Here is a 17498-nt window from a genome sequence, read left to right on the forward strand (position 1 = left end):
TAAACCAACCTTTGCAATAAGGTTGAGGGCATCTCTGCAGGAAGGCGGTAGTGCTGATGTCATTTCCTGCGTCGGATCAGGAACTTCCTTTTGAATGTACAGCTCCAACATGGATGCCAGTTGAGACAGACCTTGTTTCTTCTGCTCAGACATGGAATTCAAGTCTGTAAAAACATCATTTTAAAAAAAATCATCTCTATGTGCTGTCTCCAGCTAAATGCTTCCAAAAATAAATGAATGAACTAAATAAATTCTAGAAAAAACTTTTCTACAATTATGCCACGTGGCTTTCCCTGAATGACACAACTCAGTAGCAGGACATGAGTCTTTTGGTTGAATCTTGGAAGTGCCTTGAGATGAAATTTGTTGTAATTTGGTGCTTTATAAATAAAATTGAATTGAATTGAATACTGATTTCAGTACAAGAAGTAGTCATGATACAGAGGTCTGGCAAATTCTTCTACCCAGATTTTAGACCCATTTTACAGAAACAGCACATCTTCTGAACATTTTCATGCTAAAACGGCATTTTACATTTATCTATGTTACAGACTTCCGCAGCAATTCTTTAAAGAAGTTATTGACAGTAAATCTAGTGACTTTTAGGACAAACATTTCAGCTGTTAGCTAAACTAAAATGGTTATGTTAGTTAAGAAGCACAGAAGGTGACATGAAAGTGTACAAATGCACGTCCTTGTTGATTTGTTTCAATTCACTCATAAGTTCTCATAATTTCTGAGAGTCCATCCGCATTGAAAAATAGCTTTGATTTGTTGGGGTACAACCGAAGCTAACGAAAACATGAGCCAACAACATGCTGTTCCACATGCTAACTCTTAGGACTGTACACCCTCCTACAACATTTGAAAATGACATCACACATAAGCATTGTTAATTAGTATTGGTAACTGTTGCTATGAATGCAATTTTCTAAAACTGTCAATTATCCCTGTGTGTTATTTGACATATTCTTCATGCTTTTAACGACAACAACATGTTGCATATAAAAAAATTAGCCTTTGGCTAATTCTGCAGTGTTAAAAGATCATTTTTCAGTGCTGTGGCATTTAACTCTGGAAACACACACAAACTTTCAGTAAATACTTACGTGACTCATGCTCATCTAAAGTGTAGAGCTCGTCACTCCTGCTCTGAAGAGGACTTAACTAAATGGAAGAAGAAGGGGCCAAGCGTTAGCATCTAATTCAAGGTTTTCTACAATTGTTGCACATTAAATGTTCCACTTCCAAAAGGTGCGAGGAGACGCTCTTGAACCTTTCATGGACCAAAAACAGCAGCTTTGCTTTGTAGCTCAATGACATTAAATGTTCTTCATTAGAAGATGGTTTTTTTAGAAGTGTAAAAGCAAGCAGAAATACATGAATATCCGGCAAAATGAGAGATTCTAAGGTTTTCTAACAGAGCAGGAAGGTCATCAAAATATGGCGGAAAAAAAGAGAAGGCATGATTAGCCATTTTCTTTGAAGTCTTTGTGCACATTATTATGAGTCAGAAGAACAGTGAGAAATTCCTGAAACGTACCAGGGCAAAGATGAGTCTTGCAGCTAGACGGACTGAGTCAGTAGGAACTCGGGGAAGGAGGCTGCACAGACATTTACACTCTCTCTTATGACCAGACCATGCTTGTCTCTGCAGGAAAAGGACATTTAAGCACACTAATATATGCAGATGCACATGTCTCCATCACCTCAGAGGACATTAAATTGAGTCATAATCCTTTCCCGGAGACTGACCCAAAAACTGTCAACAAACATGACAAATATGTCCTTAACCCTAACCTCTGAGTCAGCCTCTGCTTTGATCATTTCATTTTTTTTTTTACATTTTAGACATGGGCTTATTGTTTTGAAGAAAGCAACAGATCCCTACAATGTGACTGTGGCAACAGAAATGTGTCCCAAATAACACGAGCAAACACAGACATACCTGGCATGTGGTACTGCAGTAGCGAGCCATCTTGCACTGAGAACACCTCAACAAGGTCTCGTGTCTAGAGGGAAGCACAGAAAAAAAGTTTTAATTCTACATGCCGCACCAACAATACATCCACAAACAGAAGGACGGAGGTTTAAAAAAGGAAGAAAGAAGGAGAATGAAACCAACAATCTTTTTTTTTTTCCCCAAAATCACTGATATCTCGTTTAGATTACTGCTGCACTATGTTTCTCATCCAAAGGCTAACATTCAGCTGCTCCATCTATGAAACAGTTTTGAACACACACAGGCTGAAGATTACCTAACACAACCTCATAACCACTGGAGCATGCGTTTGTTACCGTCTTGACCTTTTCCTCGTGTAACAACCTTGTCTCATCCTTTCCCATTTGTTGCACTAAGCTGACTGTGCGCATCCATTATCTCATTTTATCTACCTACCCTATCTCCAGTTTGATTGCCATGTAAAAGCAATGCATTACGGTATGCTCTCCTCACTGTCTTTGCCTGTTAGTATCACAGCGCTTACACGTGTCAGAGCAGCGGTGTGTGATGGCTGTGTGTGTGTCTATTCTTAGTGTTTATTTGTATTTTTGTGCAAATGTATTTCCTGTCTCCAAGGTCTGCTGAGTTCCTCTGAGTAATACTACTGTCCTTTCCAGTCTGGCCCTCTGTCTGATAACAAGTCAGAGCAGAAACTGTCTGCTTCACACAGCCAATTACAGCCAGTCGAGAGTGCCCAGCTAAAACAGACAAGATGCGTGTGGTAGGAACCGTGTCAGAATAAGTGTGTGTGTCTTTGTGTATAGGTCAATATAAGCAGTGGTGCCTGCAGAGGTGGGTATATACTTAATTTACAAAACAATAATATGTAAAAGTACTTTTCTTTTCTAGTCTTCAAAAATTAGAACTTGCACATTGTCACCTGTCTTCTGCTTGCTGATATCAGGGAGTAAGCCTTAGTACAAAAATGGACCCCCAAAGCTCATGTGTGAACCTAATTAACCCATCAAATGAGGGCAACCAGTACCAGCCAGTGAAGGGCAGAGACAGTCGGGTCGCACTGTTCACAAGGAGGGTGGTTTGGAGGAGTAGAGAATGAGAATGTCAGGCTCAGAAATGTATTGTTTGGTTCCCTCTTACTGTTCCCACTTTGCTGGCCCACAACAGGCAGCAGTTTTCAGTGAAAAAAAAAAGAAAAAGCTCTAAAAGCCAAGAGCACATAAACCTCCTCTGAAACAGACACAGTTAAACAAAGGGATCCCGATGGAGCAGACATAAGGTTGTCAAATCTTTCATGCCATGAGTCATAATGAAGAAGCATGTCGCTCCATAAGCAGAATCTAAGCAACTGTTTGCCAACGAGATTGTCAGATCAACTAAAGAAAATACACAAAAAAGCCGAACATCAGAGCACACGCTCTTTTAAGATAACACTTATCCTGAAAAAGGATAGAAACAATCGAGATGGAGAACATAGGGAGAGGAATATGATGTACAACAACCACTTAAAACAAGTACGCTGCAGGCACAACGTACTCACTTTAGACCACTCAACATCCGAGACACTCACAATGGCAGCCTCTGCATTTAGACAAGCAATGTCAACAACTGGCCACCCAGAGGGCTGAAGGTCCTGCTTTCAGTTGTGTGTGTGAAGGACTCCTCTGCATCACTAATGCCATCCCGGTACAAGAGCAGAAACACAAGAAGGGCTAACAGAAAAAACTAAGCTGGTTTGGTATGAGCTTAAATACACTTAAACTTGGACTGCTCATGATTCATCTTTTAAAAAATCTCTCAGTCAAGCCAAAATATTACAGAACCTAAAACATGACTGTTTAAATTACATAAGAACTATGCCAACTCCTTGGTTTATTTTCAACTAATATATTCATTGTAACCAATAACACAAAATGATTTTTGACCTTTCAAAAACTTTCCGTAACCATGGCAGCCACTCTTCTTTTCAAAAGCTGCGTACAGCTTCCACCAATGGGGTTCGTCTGTTTCGTGATCAACAATCAACCTTTGTAGAAGAGGCAACCGCAGCTTTCCAGGACTGTTCAGAGGTGCAAAAGGTTCTCAATGTGGTTTAAGTCCGGTGAGGAAGGTGGTCCACAAACTTTTAACCCAGAGATCCAACTTGCTGAAGTTTAAGAATAACGGCCCACACCAGTACCCCTACCCTACTCTGCCAGGGCTTGGCTTGAATCGGTGCCCAAAGTCAGTTAGAGTTTCCTTGCCATCTGCCCCATCGTCACTTTCTTCTCATAAATCCTCTAAGCAATCTGTCCTCAGGTATTTCTTGGCTCAGTCTGGACTGTTCAGCTCATGAATCTTGGTCATGCCTCAGCTGTCCTTGCCTTTGCCGTGTCTTTAAAGACTTTGTATTTTGGGACTCTGCAGGTAGGACTGAACCTACACTTCAAGGCTAATGTGTTCTTGGTAGTTTTGCATTTCATTTTTTTCAACAATCCACCTTTTCTTTTCCACGTGCTTCTTGTTTTTTTGACACAGCAATGCCCAACTCAAAATGAAGTGCTCGAGACGCTCACTCATTGCACAGCCTCCAATGAAAATAAATCATTCCAATAAGAGTTCGTGTTGAAGCGGTATGGAGATGGAAGGTCTGAAAGCTCAACTGCCTAAAAATTATGCATGAATTCTTTGTGATTTCTCATACAAGCAAGGAGGGAGAAAATGATAGAACAGTGCTAATTGAAGCTGACAGAGAATGGTATTATGAGCTTACACGCAGACAAAATGATGTAATGAAGAACACGATGGATGTAAATACATTAGCTCAGGGCTTATCGGACAAAGTATGGCGCATTTGATTAGATTGGGTATACTTATGAACACTGTGGATGACATAATAACCTTAAAGACAAATCCAGGGATTTAATATGAACATGCACACACACACACACTCAGTTTAGGTCTGACTGAGGGCTGTTGCCTGTCAACAGTGGTGACAGAAGTTAAGCCTTTCCTCTATCAGTGTGAGACCAGACTGGACTGTTTTATTTGGCTCAAGGCCCCTGCAGCTTTGCGCAGGTTTTCAAAACACTCTTGTCCTGTTCTATCCTGCTCACTATTCTGCATTTAACCACTTTCCTCGCCATCTGTCTCATCTTTTTTTCCCCGCTCTTGTTATGCCACTGGGTCTTATTTGCGATGACCTTTCCAGCTTGGAAGCCTGTGGTAAATTTATAGCATCAGCCAGAGATGGGGGGCTCATGAAAACACAGCTATTCTTGTCATGTTGAGATCAAGCAGAAACAGGGAAGCCACCCACTGTTTAAGAAACACATGCCTGCAGTTTGAGACAAGAAGCAATAACAACAGATAGGAGCAGATCAGACGTAAACACAGCCGGAACATAACTCATATTTCCCATATACAGAGATTGATTGGAAGCTGGCAGCCACACATCCATCTTTAATGGACCAGACAGGAAGTCTGATGTTTACCATTATTTACTTCTGTTCTACTTCTCTATCGCTCAACTTTGAGGGGAGCGTCGTCCCTCAGGAGGTAATTACATGCTACAGGAGTCACAGGAGTGTTATATAGCTATACATTTAAAGCTATACATTTAAAGTCTGTTTAAAACATACATGATTGTTAGGTGATATCTAAAGTATCTATTGGAATGAAACTATATCATATATACTGCACAATGCCAGAGATGATTGGAGATGAAAATGGGAAATGAAAATGGGAAATTACATTACATTAGACAGGACATTATTCTAGTGCATTTTATGCAGTGTAAAAAGCTGCATTAATGTCCAAATGCACCACAGCAACTGTTGTTATGGTGATTGGTTCCATGCTGACTCTTAGCATTAAAAAAAAAAAAAAAAGTACAGACAAACACACACATAAAAGTACCGACATCAGTCACACAATCCAGGTATTCCAGCAGCACCGTCGAGGTTATATCTAGGCTGAGCATTACTGAACATTTCCTCTCTATAAAAGGCATTTATGGCACATAAATACTTTTGGCTTTACTCGTGTCAAGTGAGAGAACCGAATAGCAAAGAATATCCATTTTAGCAGTTTAACGGTTGAGCAGAAAGTATAATAATGGGATAATGGGATGTGGACGCTCTCTGAAATATTTTACTTTTACAAGGTCCACAACATCAACAACAGAAACATTTTTTAATGCTGTGGTTCAACCGAGCGTTCTTTCATTTGACAGTTTCCTGCTCATTGCTGGGCATCCTTCGGTTCAGAACGAAACACCCACACTCTTTCTGTACATTTGGCATTAGTCTGGGATTCAAATACTGGGAGACAACCCGGTTCTGTCCTCCAGGCGGTACACAACAGGAGTTGTGCAGCATACCCTGGGCCATGCAGAACAATATGTTATGAACAATGACTAAGACAGTCCAAATATAGATTTGGACATTAACAAAAGAGAAACAAACAAAAAAAAAAGAACAAAGTAATCAGAACAAAGTAATCTCTCTTAGTTCACTGGTTTGTTTCCATAAAGATTATGGCTCTTACTATGAAGTGCACCCGACTCATCTCCATCTCTTTCTTATGTTCCCTCTTTCCCTCTGTCAGCCCCCCTCCTTCCCTTCATCTCTCTCTGTCGCTCTTCTGCCTGTGTTTCTGTGAGATGTTGTGTGAAGTCTTCTAGTTGGCAGGTCCATGCCTGGACTGCAGGCACAGTAGGAAAACTCATGAATAACATTAGAAGGCTTTCATTAGTAGCATGCAGAATACTAAATTAACGCCATCTCTCTTTTCTCGGCACCCCTCTGTTCTTCCTCTCAATGTCGCACTCTTTCTTATTCGTTTTTTTTCTCTTCGCTGCCCAATACCGTTATTGGTTCATTGGTTTTCTTATTCTCTTTTATGGCTTCCTCTTATTCTTCCATCTACGTATTTTGGATTTTTAAAACAGGTATCGCATCATTGGCAACCAACATCGGTATTGTCAGTTATTTCGACTGATGTATTTGGATGAAATTTGCTTCTCAAATGCAAACTTTAACTTAAAGCAAACTCTTTTACGCTAAAGAAATTTTATGGTTAATAGTTACATCACTAAACTATATTACTACGTCTAAAGAATCAAACATGTATTCATTATCTATTCTTCCATAAAGTTTACAATAAATATTAAAAAAGTGCCAGTAGAATATGAGATTATGAAGAATCGAGTTTTCTTCCTCTCCACAGGCCTGGTAAAACTGTGTAGTGCCTTCTTTTGCTTCAAGTTTTCTTCTGGCACACGACAGTGTTTTCATGACCTTGCAAATTAGACAATGCTTACATTGTGAAAGAACGACAAGAACACGCGAGGCAAGTTGTTTTATTTTCCAAAGATAAAAGACCCAAGCAGAACCAAAGATGTTGATATGAATGGAAAAAATAAGAAATGTGGAAGAAACAAAGAACACAAGTGGGAGAAACACCAAAAAACATAAACATAGGCAAATAGAACAGTAATCAGCACATAAAAGCTGTCACTCAACAGGAGTGGAAATGACAGAAAAACGCGGTTTCTTCATTGACATGCAAGGACGCAGATCTGCGTGCCTACATGTGTGTGTGTGCGTGTGTGTATTTGGCCAGTTTGGTTAAGTCTATGCTATGAGACACCTAATTAGGCCTACCTCAGCATAACTCTCTTAGTGAGTGTAGCATGGTAATTAATTCCCTTCGAGTATTGGCTGCTGCATTGTGTCCATGGGATTTTGTTCTGTCTTGGTATATGTTTATGTGTTAGTGTGTGTGTGTGTGTGTGTGTTGGTGTATGTTAATAATTAGCAGGGTTCTTTGCCAGGGCTGTCCAGTTGTGCCTGAGTGAATTTTCTCATTTGCAAGCTGGGTGCGCAACACAGCACGATACATCTCACTCCAACATGACACATGGTGCGAGAGTTTACATATGGAAATAAGAACATCAACATAATATCTCTACTGCCCTGTTCTTGTGGACTGTTCTACAAAAAATACCACAACTCTGGTGTGGTGGTCTGCTTACGGCATCTCTTGTTTCTGCTGCCTGCGGCCTTTGTGAATGGTGAAGACAGCATGAGAAACGCTGTTTTCTGAGAACTGGTTGACAAATTAGCTCTTCCACAAGCAGTAAATTCAATTTCAATGTAAACTCTCCATTTGCCAGCTCTTCCACTGCACTGGTTTACAATGTGCAAGAATGTGAAAGAGGAGCATTGAACAACTAGGAAACAGGGAGCTCCTCAAGGGACACTACTGCCATCTGCTGTTAAAACTATGCCATAACAGGACAGAGCAACACAGCATCGCAGCTCAGCCACTTAACTCGCCGCAGGCATCCGCAGTACAGCCACAGCGACACATCACGACATGAAATTATTGTAAACTGGTGACTGACATGTGCGGCACTGCAGTGTGTGTGTGTGGATATGCGTGTGTCCTTCAGTGTGTGAGAAAGATAACAGCTGCATCCTGAGTTCTTGCGAACCCTTGCTGAGTTCTTAATGGTTGTTTAGAGGATGATTCATCGACACCTGAAGGGAATCATGTGGGATGAGTCTCCTTATGGTTTTATTACCATGGTGATGGGACACCATGTGGACGCTCTAACACACACACACACACACGTTTTTTTTAATTGTTTTTTTTAGCTGTTTAAAGTCCTCAGAAAATCATATTTTTTGTTGCATTTCCTCTTTAAGATACTAAAAACAGCCCGACAATTAAAACAGAAATAAATAATCATTTCGGTAGATATTTATAATCTGTTAAAGTGATTGTCTTTTGCTAGAAAACAAGATAAAAAATGTTTCTGACTTATAATTCATAGACATTTTCAGTGCTGTAAACGTTTTTTTCCTTACGGCTCACACCCCCTAACCACTGTTTACACAGAAAACAGTGAATATGTAAAGCATATCAGAAAGCATTTGTTTCTCAAGTGTAATGGAAGCATTTTCTTTGGTAGTAAAATCATATTTTTTATGTAAAAAAGAAAAAAAAAAATTAAAATTATTCAATAACACATGGAACAGACATGAAACAGACATTAAAAAGGGGTTAACAAAGACATCCCATCCTGGGTCTTAAAAGGATCTAGAAGCGTCCCAGTTCTGGACACCACACGAAGGACCTCCTGCATGCCACCAAGGGACGGGGATATTTGGTAGTTTGGCAGGCAGTCTTAATGTTGTGACACACTTCTCTTTTTTATTGGTGCCACATAAGAAAGGAAATCAATACTGTACGTCACGCTAGCTGCAAAATTAATATTCTGGATATATGCACAAAAAGGTCCTCGCTGCAGTTTATTGGACGTGGTTACAAGAACTTTTGAAGCTACCCTGAACCCTACTAAGACCGAGTGCAAAGAGAATAAGCTGGGAGAAACATGAGCCGATGCAGTTTGATCTCAGATAAATGCCTGGCAGCTGAATTTCCAACAACCAGAAAGAAGCCTAATGATAGAGGCATGGTTGAGCCAGTTTTGTGATATGCTGACTGAAATGCAAAAAAGAATTCACAGAGATCTGAAGCTCTGAAATACAGGCACAGCACGGCTCCAAAAGAAAAGGAGCCAAGTGAATGTCAAAAAACATCAGGTGACACACACACACACACACACAAAAGTAAAGATCAATATTCATCTGAAGGGAGAAACCTCATCCAGACAACAGCAGCTCAAATCTTTTCCAACAGAGTTAATAAAAGCAACGAATCATCTGTTAGTGATTTTACCTCAGACGCCACTTAGAAAGCTAATCCTGTCCACATAGGGCTTAAATTATGTTTGTTTGTTAGCTTTCCGCCTCCAGGTTGCAGAAACATTAAAAGTAACAGATGCGCTCTCTATCATCAGTAGAATCATGCAGATCCTCAGGGAGTCCTTTTGTTTTATCCAAATTTCTAATGGAAGCAAGACATGTAAGCGCTGAGGGATCAGATCAGTCCGTGGTGGAAGAACACAGATATTCATTAAATATGCTGTGCAATGCTAAACCGAGGCACAAAGCTGGAATACTCATCCTCCTAAGAACAAACATTTAATTTCTGTGAAGACGTGTCATCTTTAACTCTGCTCAAAAGCAGAATTAGAGATGACACGTACAGATGGGCTTGCTAGGTGAACGCCAGTAAACACGTGGTGGTGTATTCCCCTTGTATAGAAAGTAACTTGGTTTGCAAATGATACAGCTGTGCGCATTTTGAGACACCTGGGTGTGGAGCAGCAGGAGATTAGGGGGGAGGAGATCTGGGGGAAGGAGAGAAGGAATGAAGTGTGGACAAAATAACCTACACAACAAATGTATTTCAACAATGAGGGAGGAAGAAATGGTGCATGAAGAAGGTGAGGAAAAACAGGGAGAACGAGAGGAGAAGGGTGGCGGGTGGGGAAAATAAACTGAAAGGATGGGCGCAAGGGAGCAAAACAGATGTTAGAAGAAGCAGATGAACGAATAAATTGACAAGATGGCTCAGTGTAAAGGAGGAGAAGGAGGAATAACTATTTCCCTCCTCCAAATAGCTCCTCCTAGTCAAACTGAATCTAAAGTAGCAATCCGCACGCTTCATATAACGCAGTATTCACACACTCTTCTCAGCATGTGTGTGTGTGTGTGAAAGAAGGGTGGATAGAAGATAAGTATGAACGCAGTCGGTCGCACGCTAAGTTCAGCCCTGAAATTCCTGCACATGATGCAGAGAAGCTGCACGCGGGAACGTAAATACGTGTGTCAAACAGACCATTGCGTGGACTTCACCTCGCCAGCTATAAAGCGCCAAAAATGCCCGATTGCGCCCACGTTCAATACAACACAACACGACATGCTATACTTTATTGTCCCCTTGGGGAAGTTTGTTTTGGGTCAAGTGCTGCCACATTAGCTACCTTCACAAAAGATAACCAAATCCAGTCAAATCCAAGTCCAGTTATCAAACTTTCAGGTTTAAGTGGAGACAGATGAGCTTTTGGAACAGTTCAGTTCACATTTTGAGACTCTAACTTCTGCCAGAAGGTTAAGAGCTCACACTCACAGTGGACAGTGTGTGAAGGGTCAGATAAAAGATAATGCTCATCACACCGTTAAACAAAATGATTCAGTTCAGTGAAATACGGTGAGGAACGTGTGTGTGTGTGGCAGGCCGAGTATGACAGTGAGAGGTTAAAAACCAGCTTGGTGCAGTCATTTTTGAGAGGAGCACCTGTCTGATGGATTTGAAGGATGTGTTATTACCCCTGACGTTTTGGGTTGTTGCCGCTCAGAAAGCATGAAGCGTGTAAATGAAGAGCTAATTGTCTTAACTCACTGAATTCATGGTGAGTGACGTCTGATACTTAACATACTTTTATGACTGTATTCATTTGAATATAGCATGGAGGTTTCCCCAGTATCCAGTGTCGTAGTGATGGGAAATAGCATCATTATGGGCCGACTCATTTGATCCCTACCATTTCCCTTTTTCAACAGTAGCATCATTATCTGAACAACTGATTTAGAAGTTATTGTTTGCTATCGATGTGTTATACATTCAGAGAGACACTTTTTTTTTTTTTTTTTTTTAAAGATGAAGCTGCTGCAAAGTTAACCTGAGAGAGCCGAGAATCTCCAGTGTAGCAGAGAGCGGGATTTTAAGACACCTGAGCAGGAGAACATCCGAGGCATTTCCTGCTACGTCATACTTCCATGCCACTGCATTTATCTATTATTTTTTTTATTATTATTCATCTTTATGTTAATATTTGTTCTATCTCCTCCCGGTGACAACTGATTGTTATTTGTTTATTTCTGAAACTGCCAGATTCAGTAAAAAATACAGAAATATAAAAATGGCTCAATAAATAAATTAATGTCATAAGTTCAACTAAAATTAAAATGTACATTTATGCAATAATTAAGGTCAAGAAGGTGAAATTGATAATTCTGCTTTAATTTTCAACTGCATCCTTTTGAATATATATTAGTACTCCTACTTATTCCCTTTTATTTTCACATTTAGCGGCTGTAGCTCAGGAGGAAGAGCAGTCGCCCACCAATCGGAAGCTCGGTGGCTCGACTCTGGCTTCCCCGGGCTACATGTCGAAGCATCCTTGGGCAAGACACTGAACCCCACGTTGCCTCCTGATGTATCCATCAGGGTATGGATGATTAGAAAGCACATAGTTATGTGTATCTTAAGACGTGCTGTATGTGTGAGTGGGTGAATGTGGGATGTAGTGTTAGAAGCGCTTTGAGTGGTCAGTTAGACTAGAAAAGCGCTAGAAAAGTCCATTTATCAATTTTATGTTATTTTATTAATATATTTGCTCATTTTTAATCACTGTATCTATTAAAGTATTATTTTCCTTGAACATTTTCCTTCTATATTCATTCCCCCGAAAAGAATCTATTAGCATATCACATTTTACAATACCTTTATCAAATTTGTCTTTCAGAGTGAGTCATGGTTCTCACCTACTGTTTGATCATCACAGATACAAAGATAAAGATACAAAGAAAGATCTGTTTTCACTCCAGGTAGAAATAAAAATCTACTAATGACGGGCAAATAGAGACGACGACTTATGATTGCCAAACACTGTCCAGAGTTTGTGTGAAAAGGACCACAGAGACAGAAAAGGGTGGAAGACAGTGAGACTTACAGTCTGTGCCAGAATAGACGGAATGAGAAGGGAGCTGCTTTCAAACGCCACGCAGTGTAATTACAACAGTGAACTTGAAATGGACAAAAACTAAAGTAGAAATAAATAAGACGAAACATGGAGCTGAAAGGGGGAAGCTTACAAACTGAAACATGGAGGGTGCATCAGAAGGAGAGCGCCGATGAAAATTAAAGACAAAACCTGAGCTCAAAGTAAGTTCTGAAGTCAGTTATTACACGCGCACACACACACACACACACACACACACACACACACACACACACAGGTGCTGGTATATCAGCTCATTTCCTTAAAACTGCCTACAACGACTGGCTAACAGTGGATTACAGAATAATGATACAAACCAAGCGTGTTACAGCACACTCTCTTCAGGTTCCGATAATTAGGTCCGTCACTGCTAATCACGATCGGTCCTCTCACAAACAAACAAAAAAAAAGCTGCAATTCACCCAGAATTCCTCAGTGCTATACTTATAATTGGATCAAAAGGAGGCGGCATGATTTGACGGTGGATTTTTACATCCGGCTGAATCTAGAACAAAACTCTCAAGTCGACCCTCTTGTCAATATTATCTATGTTCCTTGAAATAACAAAGACCCCACGGAAACTAGTTTAACTTTCAATCAAAGGGATCTCTCTATAAATAAGACAAAGGTTTAAGGACGCTTTGTTTTTATCTGCAGTGTGTGTGTGTGTGTGTGTGTTTGCGCTCCAAAGAGACACAGAATGAGAGATTGGTGTCATATATCAAGACTTTATCTGACAATGTTACCACAAACCAAAACTTCTACAAATACACATACAAATAAAAGCGGCCTAAATTGGGGAGGACACACACACGCACACACACATACATCCGAGATCTTCTTTGGTCTGTGTGATGGGTGTGTTTGATGCGTTTTCTGTGCTGCCTCCCGTCTATATGCATCTTTTTCTGGAACCTTGCCGTCTTCACAGTAACTGTGATTCCCTCTCAGTTTACTATTTGCAGCACAAAGTGTTTCCAGACTTATGACTTAGACATGCTTATCTAATTAAAGAGGGACAGAGATGAGACCACTGACATGTGAAATCATCCCACAGGTCAGCTGTACAGCAGGATTTACGTTAAAGTGACGGTACAGACCCGCCTCTGGGCTGAACGCACGACAGAAAACACTCAAACCAAAGAGGCTGCCGCGCCGTTCGTTTTAGCAATCAGTTTAGCTCAATCTGAAACCCTGCTTCACACTGTTTTTCTGCATCTTGAGATAATGAAGAATTACACTCTATCATCTTGCTGTTATTTCCCACCATCCCCAGCTCTTTGTGAGTCTGAGAACCTCACGGTTGTTTGTTTGTTGACCCCAAGCGGTTTGATCCTGCTGGGATGTGTGTGTGTGTGTGTGTGTGTGTGTGTGTGTGTGTGTCTACTCCCTCAGCGTTTATCACTCATTACTTACATACAGCCTTCAAGGCCTGTAATTAACTTCAGCTTTGATGCCCCCACCACCTGCTCATTTCCTGCACACACACGCATTCATACATATTGTACCTCTCTCGCTTCTCACAGTGAGATGCAGTCACACTAATAATTGCACGCTCACACACAAACATTCTTCAACACTCGGTCACGCTGTGAGACTAATTGTATTTTAGTGAAAACAGGAAACATACACTTCACATCTCTGAGACCATTCTCAGCCTGCGTGTGCAACTCCGATGTTCTACGACAGCTTTTGCGACATCAACACAACTTACACGTCTTTAATGTCAAAATCAATAAAGAATTCTTGCTCTGGGGTTGATGAGTGTCTGCTGCAGGTCAAGCAGATGTTCCCATAACGTTTATTCAATATCTGAAAAATATGATCGCAGTTTTGACTTCTAGCCTGTGTGTTAATCTACCCCTCGACTCCCCGCGACCACACACACACACACACACACACACACACACACACACACACGCACACGCACGCACACACACACACACACACACGCACACACACACGCACACATACACAAACTATGTGCCCCAAGCGCATGGAAAAATAATAGGCTTCAGTGGAGGCATAAGCTTTGTAATTTTTATATTGATTCCTCTTAATAAAACTCAATCTTTTGTGTGAAAGGGTGCATCTTTTTTTCTTTTTTATACATTGATTACATGTCAAGTTATGATGTAAAAGCTTGAAGCTAGGAGTCCTAAAACAATGTGTTCTGAGATCTGAGCCAGCTTTGTGAAATAATTCTGCAATCTTCGTTACCAAAGAAATATATATATATATATATATATATATATATAGGTATGTATTTATGTCTTATCAAATAACCTCTAAATATGATAGAGTGAAAATTAAAGGATATATATTTTCTTCCAAACTGAAGACTCTGGTTTTTAAAACGATGTCTAGTTAACAGTTTTATTAGTATAAATTCATTTTTTATACACATAGCAATTGGTGAGGCTTGGAAATCTTTTTTTTTTAAAACAACAAAACATCAATTGTCTTCATTCTGAGATAATTCTTCACAGGGAAGCATCAAACAGCAAAGTTTTAGCATGGTTTCATTACACATGACTAAGTCAGATGAGTCAGCCCTGAGCCGGATAAAGTGCCTACAGAAGATAAATGAAAAGATGGATGCAACAAACACGTGAATATACGTGCATGTCTGACACAACTAAAGCAAAGCTAAACACACCCACACACAATCAAAATAACACTGAGATCAGAGTCGTACATCATATCTTCAGCCCTGAGAAAAGTAATTCCTGCTCATAAAACCTTCATTTTCATCTCCACCGCGACTTCTTTTTGGGGAAAAACTCCACTTATCATTATTCTTCATCTTCATTCAAAGATCCATCCAATTTAACTTCTTGTGTCTCTTAAAGTAGGTCAGAACATTTTTGTCTGTCCAACCTTCTAAATGCTCCACATCCCGAATACAACATATTGATGCCTAAGAATCTAACTATATATTTACTTTATATCAGACATTTTTTCTACATATAACCTTGTATTTATTTTTTGCAGATACTCATATTAATACAGTATGAGCCTCAGTAACTTATCCTTTATTAAAAAATCAGAACATTGTCTCTCCCCTTACCAGCCTCATTAAATTTACCAACAACGATTTAAGTGGGTTTGTCTGCCATAGAGAAGGCAGCAGATCTGCCAGTGAGCTTCCAGATGGACAAATATCAACAGAAAACTAGATGAAACAGAGAAATCATCCCAATAATGCGGCTGCAGAAAACACTATTCATCTCAACAAACAAACAAGAAAGACAGACCCCTCTGAGACACAATTATGAGAAAATTACTGACAGCATGTCATTTTGATGCGAGTTTCCTGATTGGAAAAACTCACAAAACGGGCAAAAGGATTCCCGAGAATAACAACTCACAATTAAAAGGTCAATGTCATCAGTTATCAACAAAAAAAATATCTTGATGGGAGTTTAGTTTTACCTCCGGCTATTTCCTAACTAGGCTGTGATCCATTGGTAGGAGCTGTAAATACAATGAGAGCCAACTACCGGTCAGGGGGATATTCTCACTTATTAATCATGAATATCTATCAGAAAGTAAGATTTATTTTAATTTTTTACAGTTGCGGCATTCAATCAATTATATAGCGGCTATTTCATTTGCATACTAACGAGACAGCTGTAAAGCGTTCATTTCTTCGTCTTCAACTAAAGAGCCATGCTGCCATCTTCTGGCCAGTCAAAGAAATAAGCTCAAAGTACGTATCAGGTGGCAAACCCTTTCCATACATATACACAAAGTCACTTAGACTAGATTTGCGGTCCAGAACGTTGTCGGCGTCGACGCGACGTCTTCCATTGAGCATTCGAAGCTCTGCGCCTCGGGAACACGTTGCTCTGCAATTCTCCATGCCGGAGAATGTGTGTTTGTGTGGTTTCAGGCAGATATATAGAGTATATACAGTAACTCTGTATATACTCTATAGCTCTGGTTTCACGGGTTATAGCCGAATCCATGCTTTTTCTTCCGGTCACAGTTAACAACAGTAAACAATGGCAACCGAGGTGGAACAGCTGTATTTGCAGCTGGAGCTCATCAATATTGAAGAACAAACGCTTCAATTGCAAATGTTGAATCACAAGCGACAGAGAAGCCGTTCGCGGGGATGGTCTGTACGACCAGGGCTGAACGAGGCTGAACAACCAGTGTTGAACAAATGCACTTCAGATAATTTCGAATGTCAACGAGCTGCCTCGCCGTCAACAGCCATTAAGGCCGGCAAAAAGTAACTGCCGGAAATTACGTTCTGAGCGGACCAATCACAGCCCTTACGGCCCGCGTCGAGGCGACGTATAGTTAGAATTTTTGGGAGGTGCACGTCAGGCTACGGCGGAGGGGTAATAGTCGACGACGTCGGTGGACATCACGAGGGACCATAAACTACGACTTATACCGAGCAGTGCGCTCCTGCCCCAGCGTGATGCTAGCAGCCCGGAGCGCCGCCCGTCTTACCGTGTGAAGCAGTGATGGCAGACTTCTCTGGCCTGTTTGTTGGACACGCAGCACGCCAGCGGCTCGCCGGAGCTCACCATCTCTCCTCTCCTGATCCTGGTTATAGTCCGCAGACCGTTACCTTTCCCCGGGCTGGCGAAACGTTCCAGCATCGGTGCCATACTTAGTATTTCCCTCCACGTGGACCGAGCTCTGTTTACATCCGCAGTAAGCGCTGCGTCATGACGCCACAGCCACGCGTACACTGGTGGTATAATACGTGAAAGGGGGGCATTGAATATTAAAAATAATCAAAAATTAATTTAGGTTAGATCTAGATATGGACTTAAAAAAAGATATTTTGCCGGTGTGAATTAAGAGTGTTATATATGCACTTTCAGTTTATTAATTAAA

The 17498-nt window shown here is 40.6% G+C and overlaps 1 protein-coding gene across 1 annotated transcript in view; it reads right to left on the bottom strand.

The window, feature by feature from the left end:
* smyd3 (SET and MYND domain containing 3) overlaps window positions 1–17321 on the bottom strand; it is a 68442-nt gene extending 51121 nt beyond the window's left edge. The window contains exons 1-5 of the mRNA XM_072380339.1: window positions 17106–17321; window positions 1949–2012; window positions 1544–1651; window positions 1110–1167; window positions 10–164 (exon numbers count right to left, since the gene is read on the bottom strand). Of these exons, the coding sequence (XP_072236440.1) occupies window positions 10–164; window positions 1110–1167; window positions 1544–1651; window positions 1949–2012; window positions 17106–17266 (546 nt within the window). The 5' untranslated portion in view covers window positions 17267–17321. The remainder of the gene's footprint in view (window positions 1–9; window positions 165–1109; window positions 1168–1543; window positions 1652–1948; window positions 2013–17105) is intronic.
* Window positions 17322–17498: the final 177 nt, after the last annotated feature.

This window comes from Leuresthes tenuis, unplaced genomic scaffold (genome assembly GCF_036924035.1).
Source record: "Leuresthes tenuis unplaced genomic scaffold, fLeuTen1.0.hap1 SCAF_2, whole genome shotgun sequence".
NCBI classification, from domain to species: domain Eukaryota; kingdom Metazoa; phylum Chordata; class Actinopteri; order Atheriniformes; family Atherinopsidae; genus Leuresthes; species Leuresthes tenuis.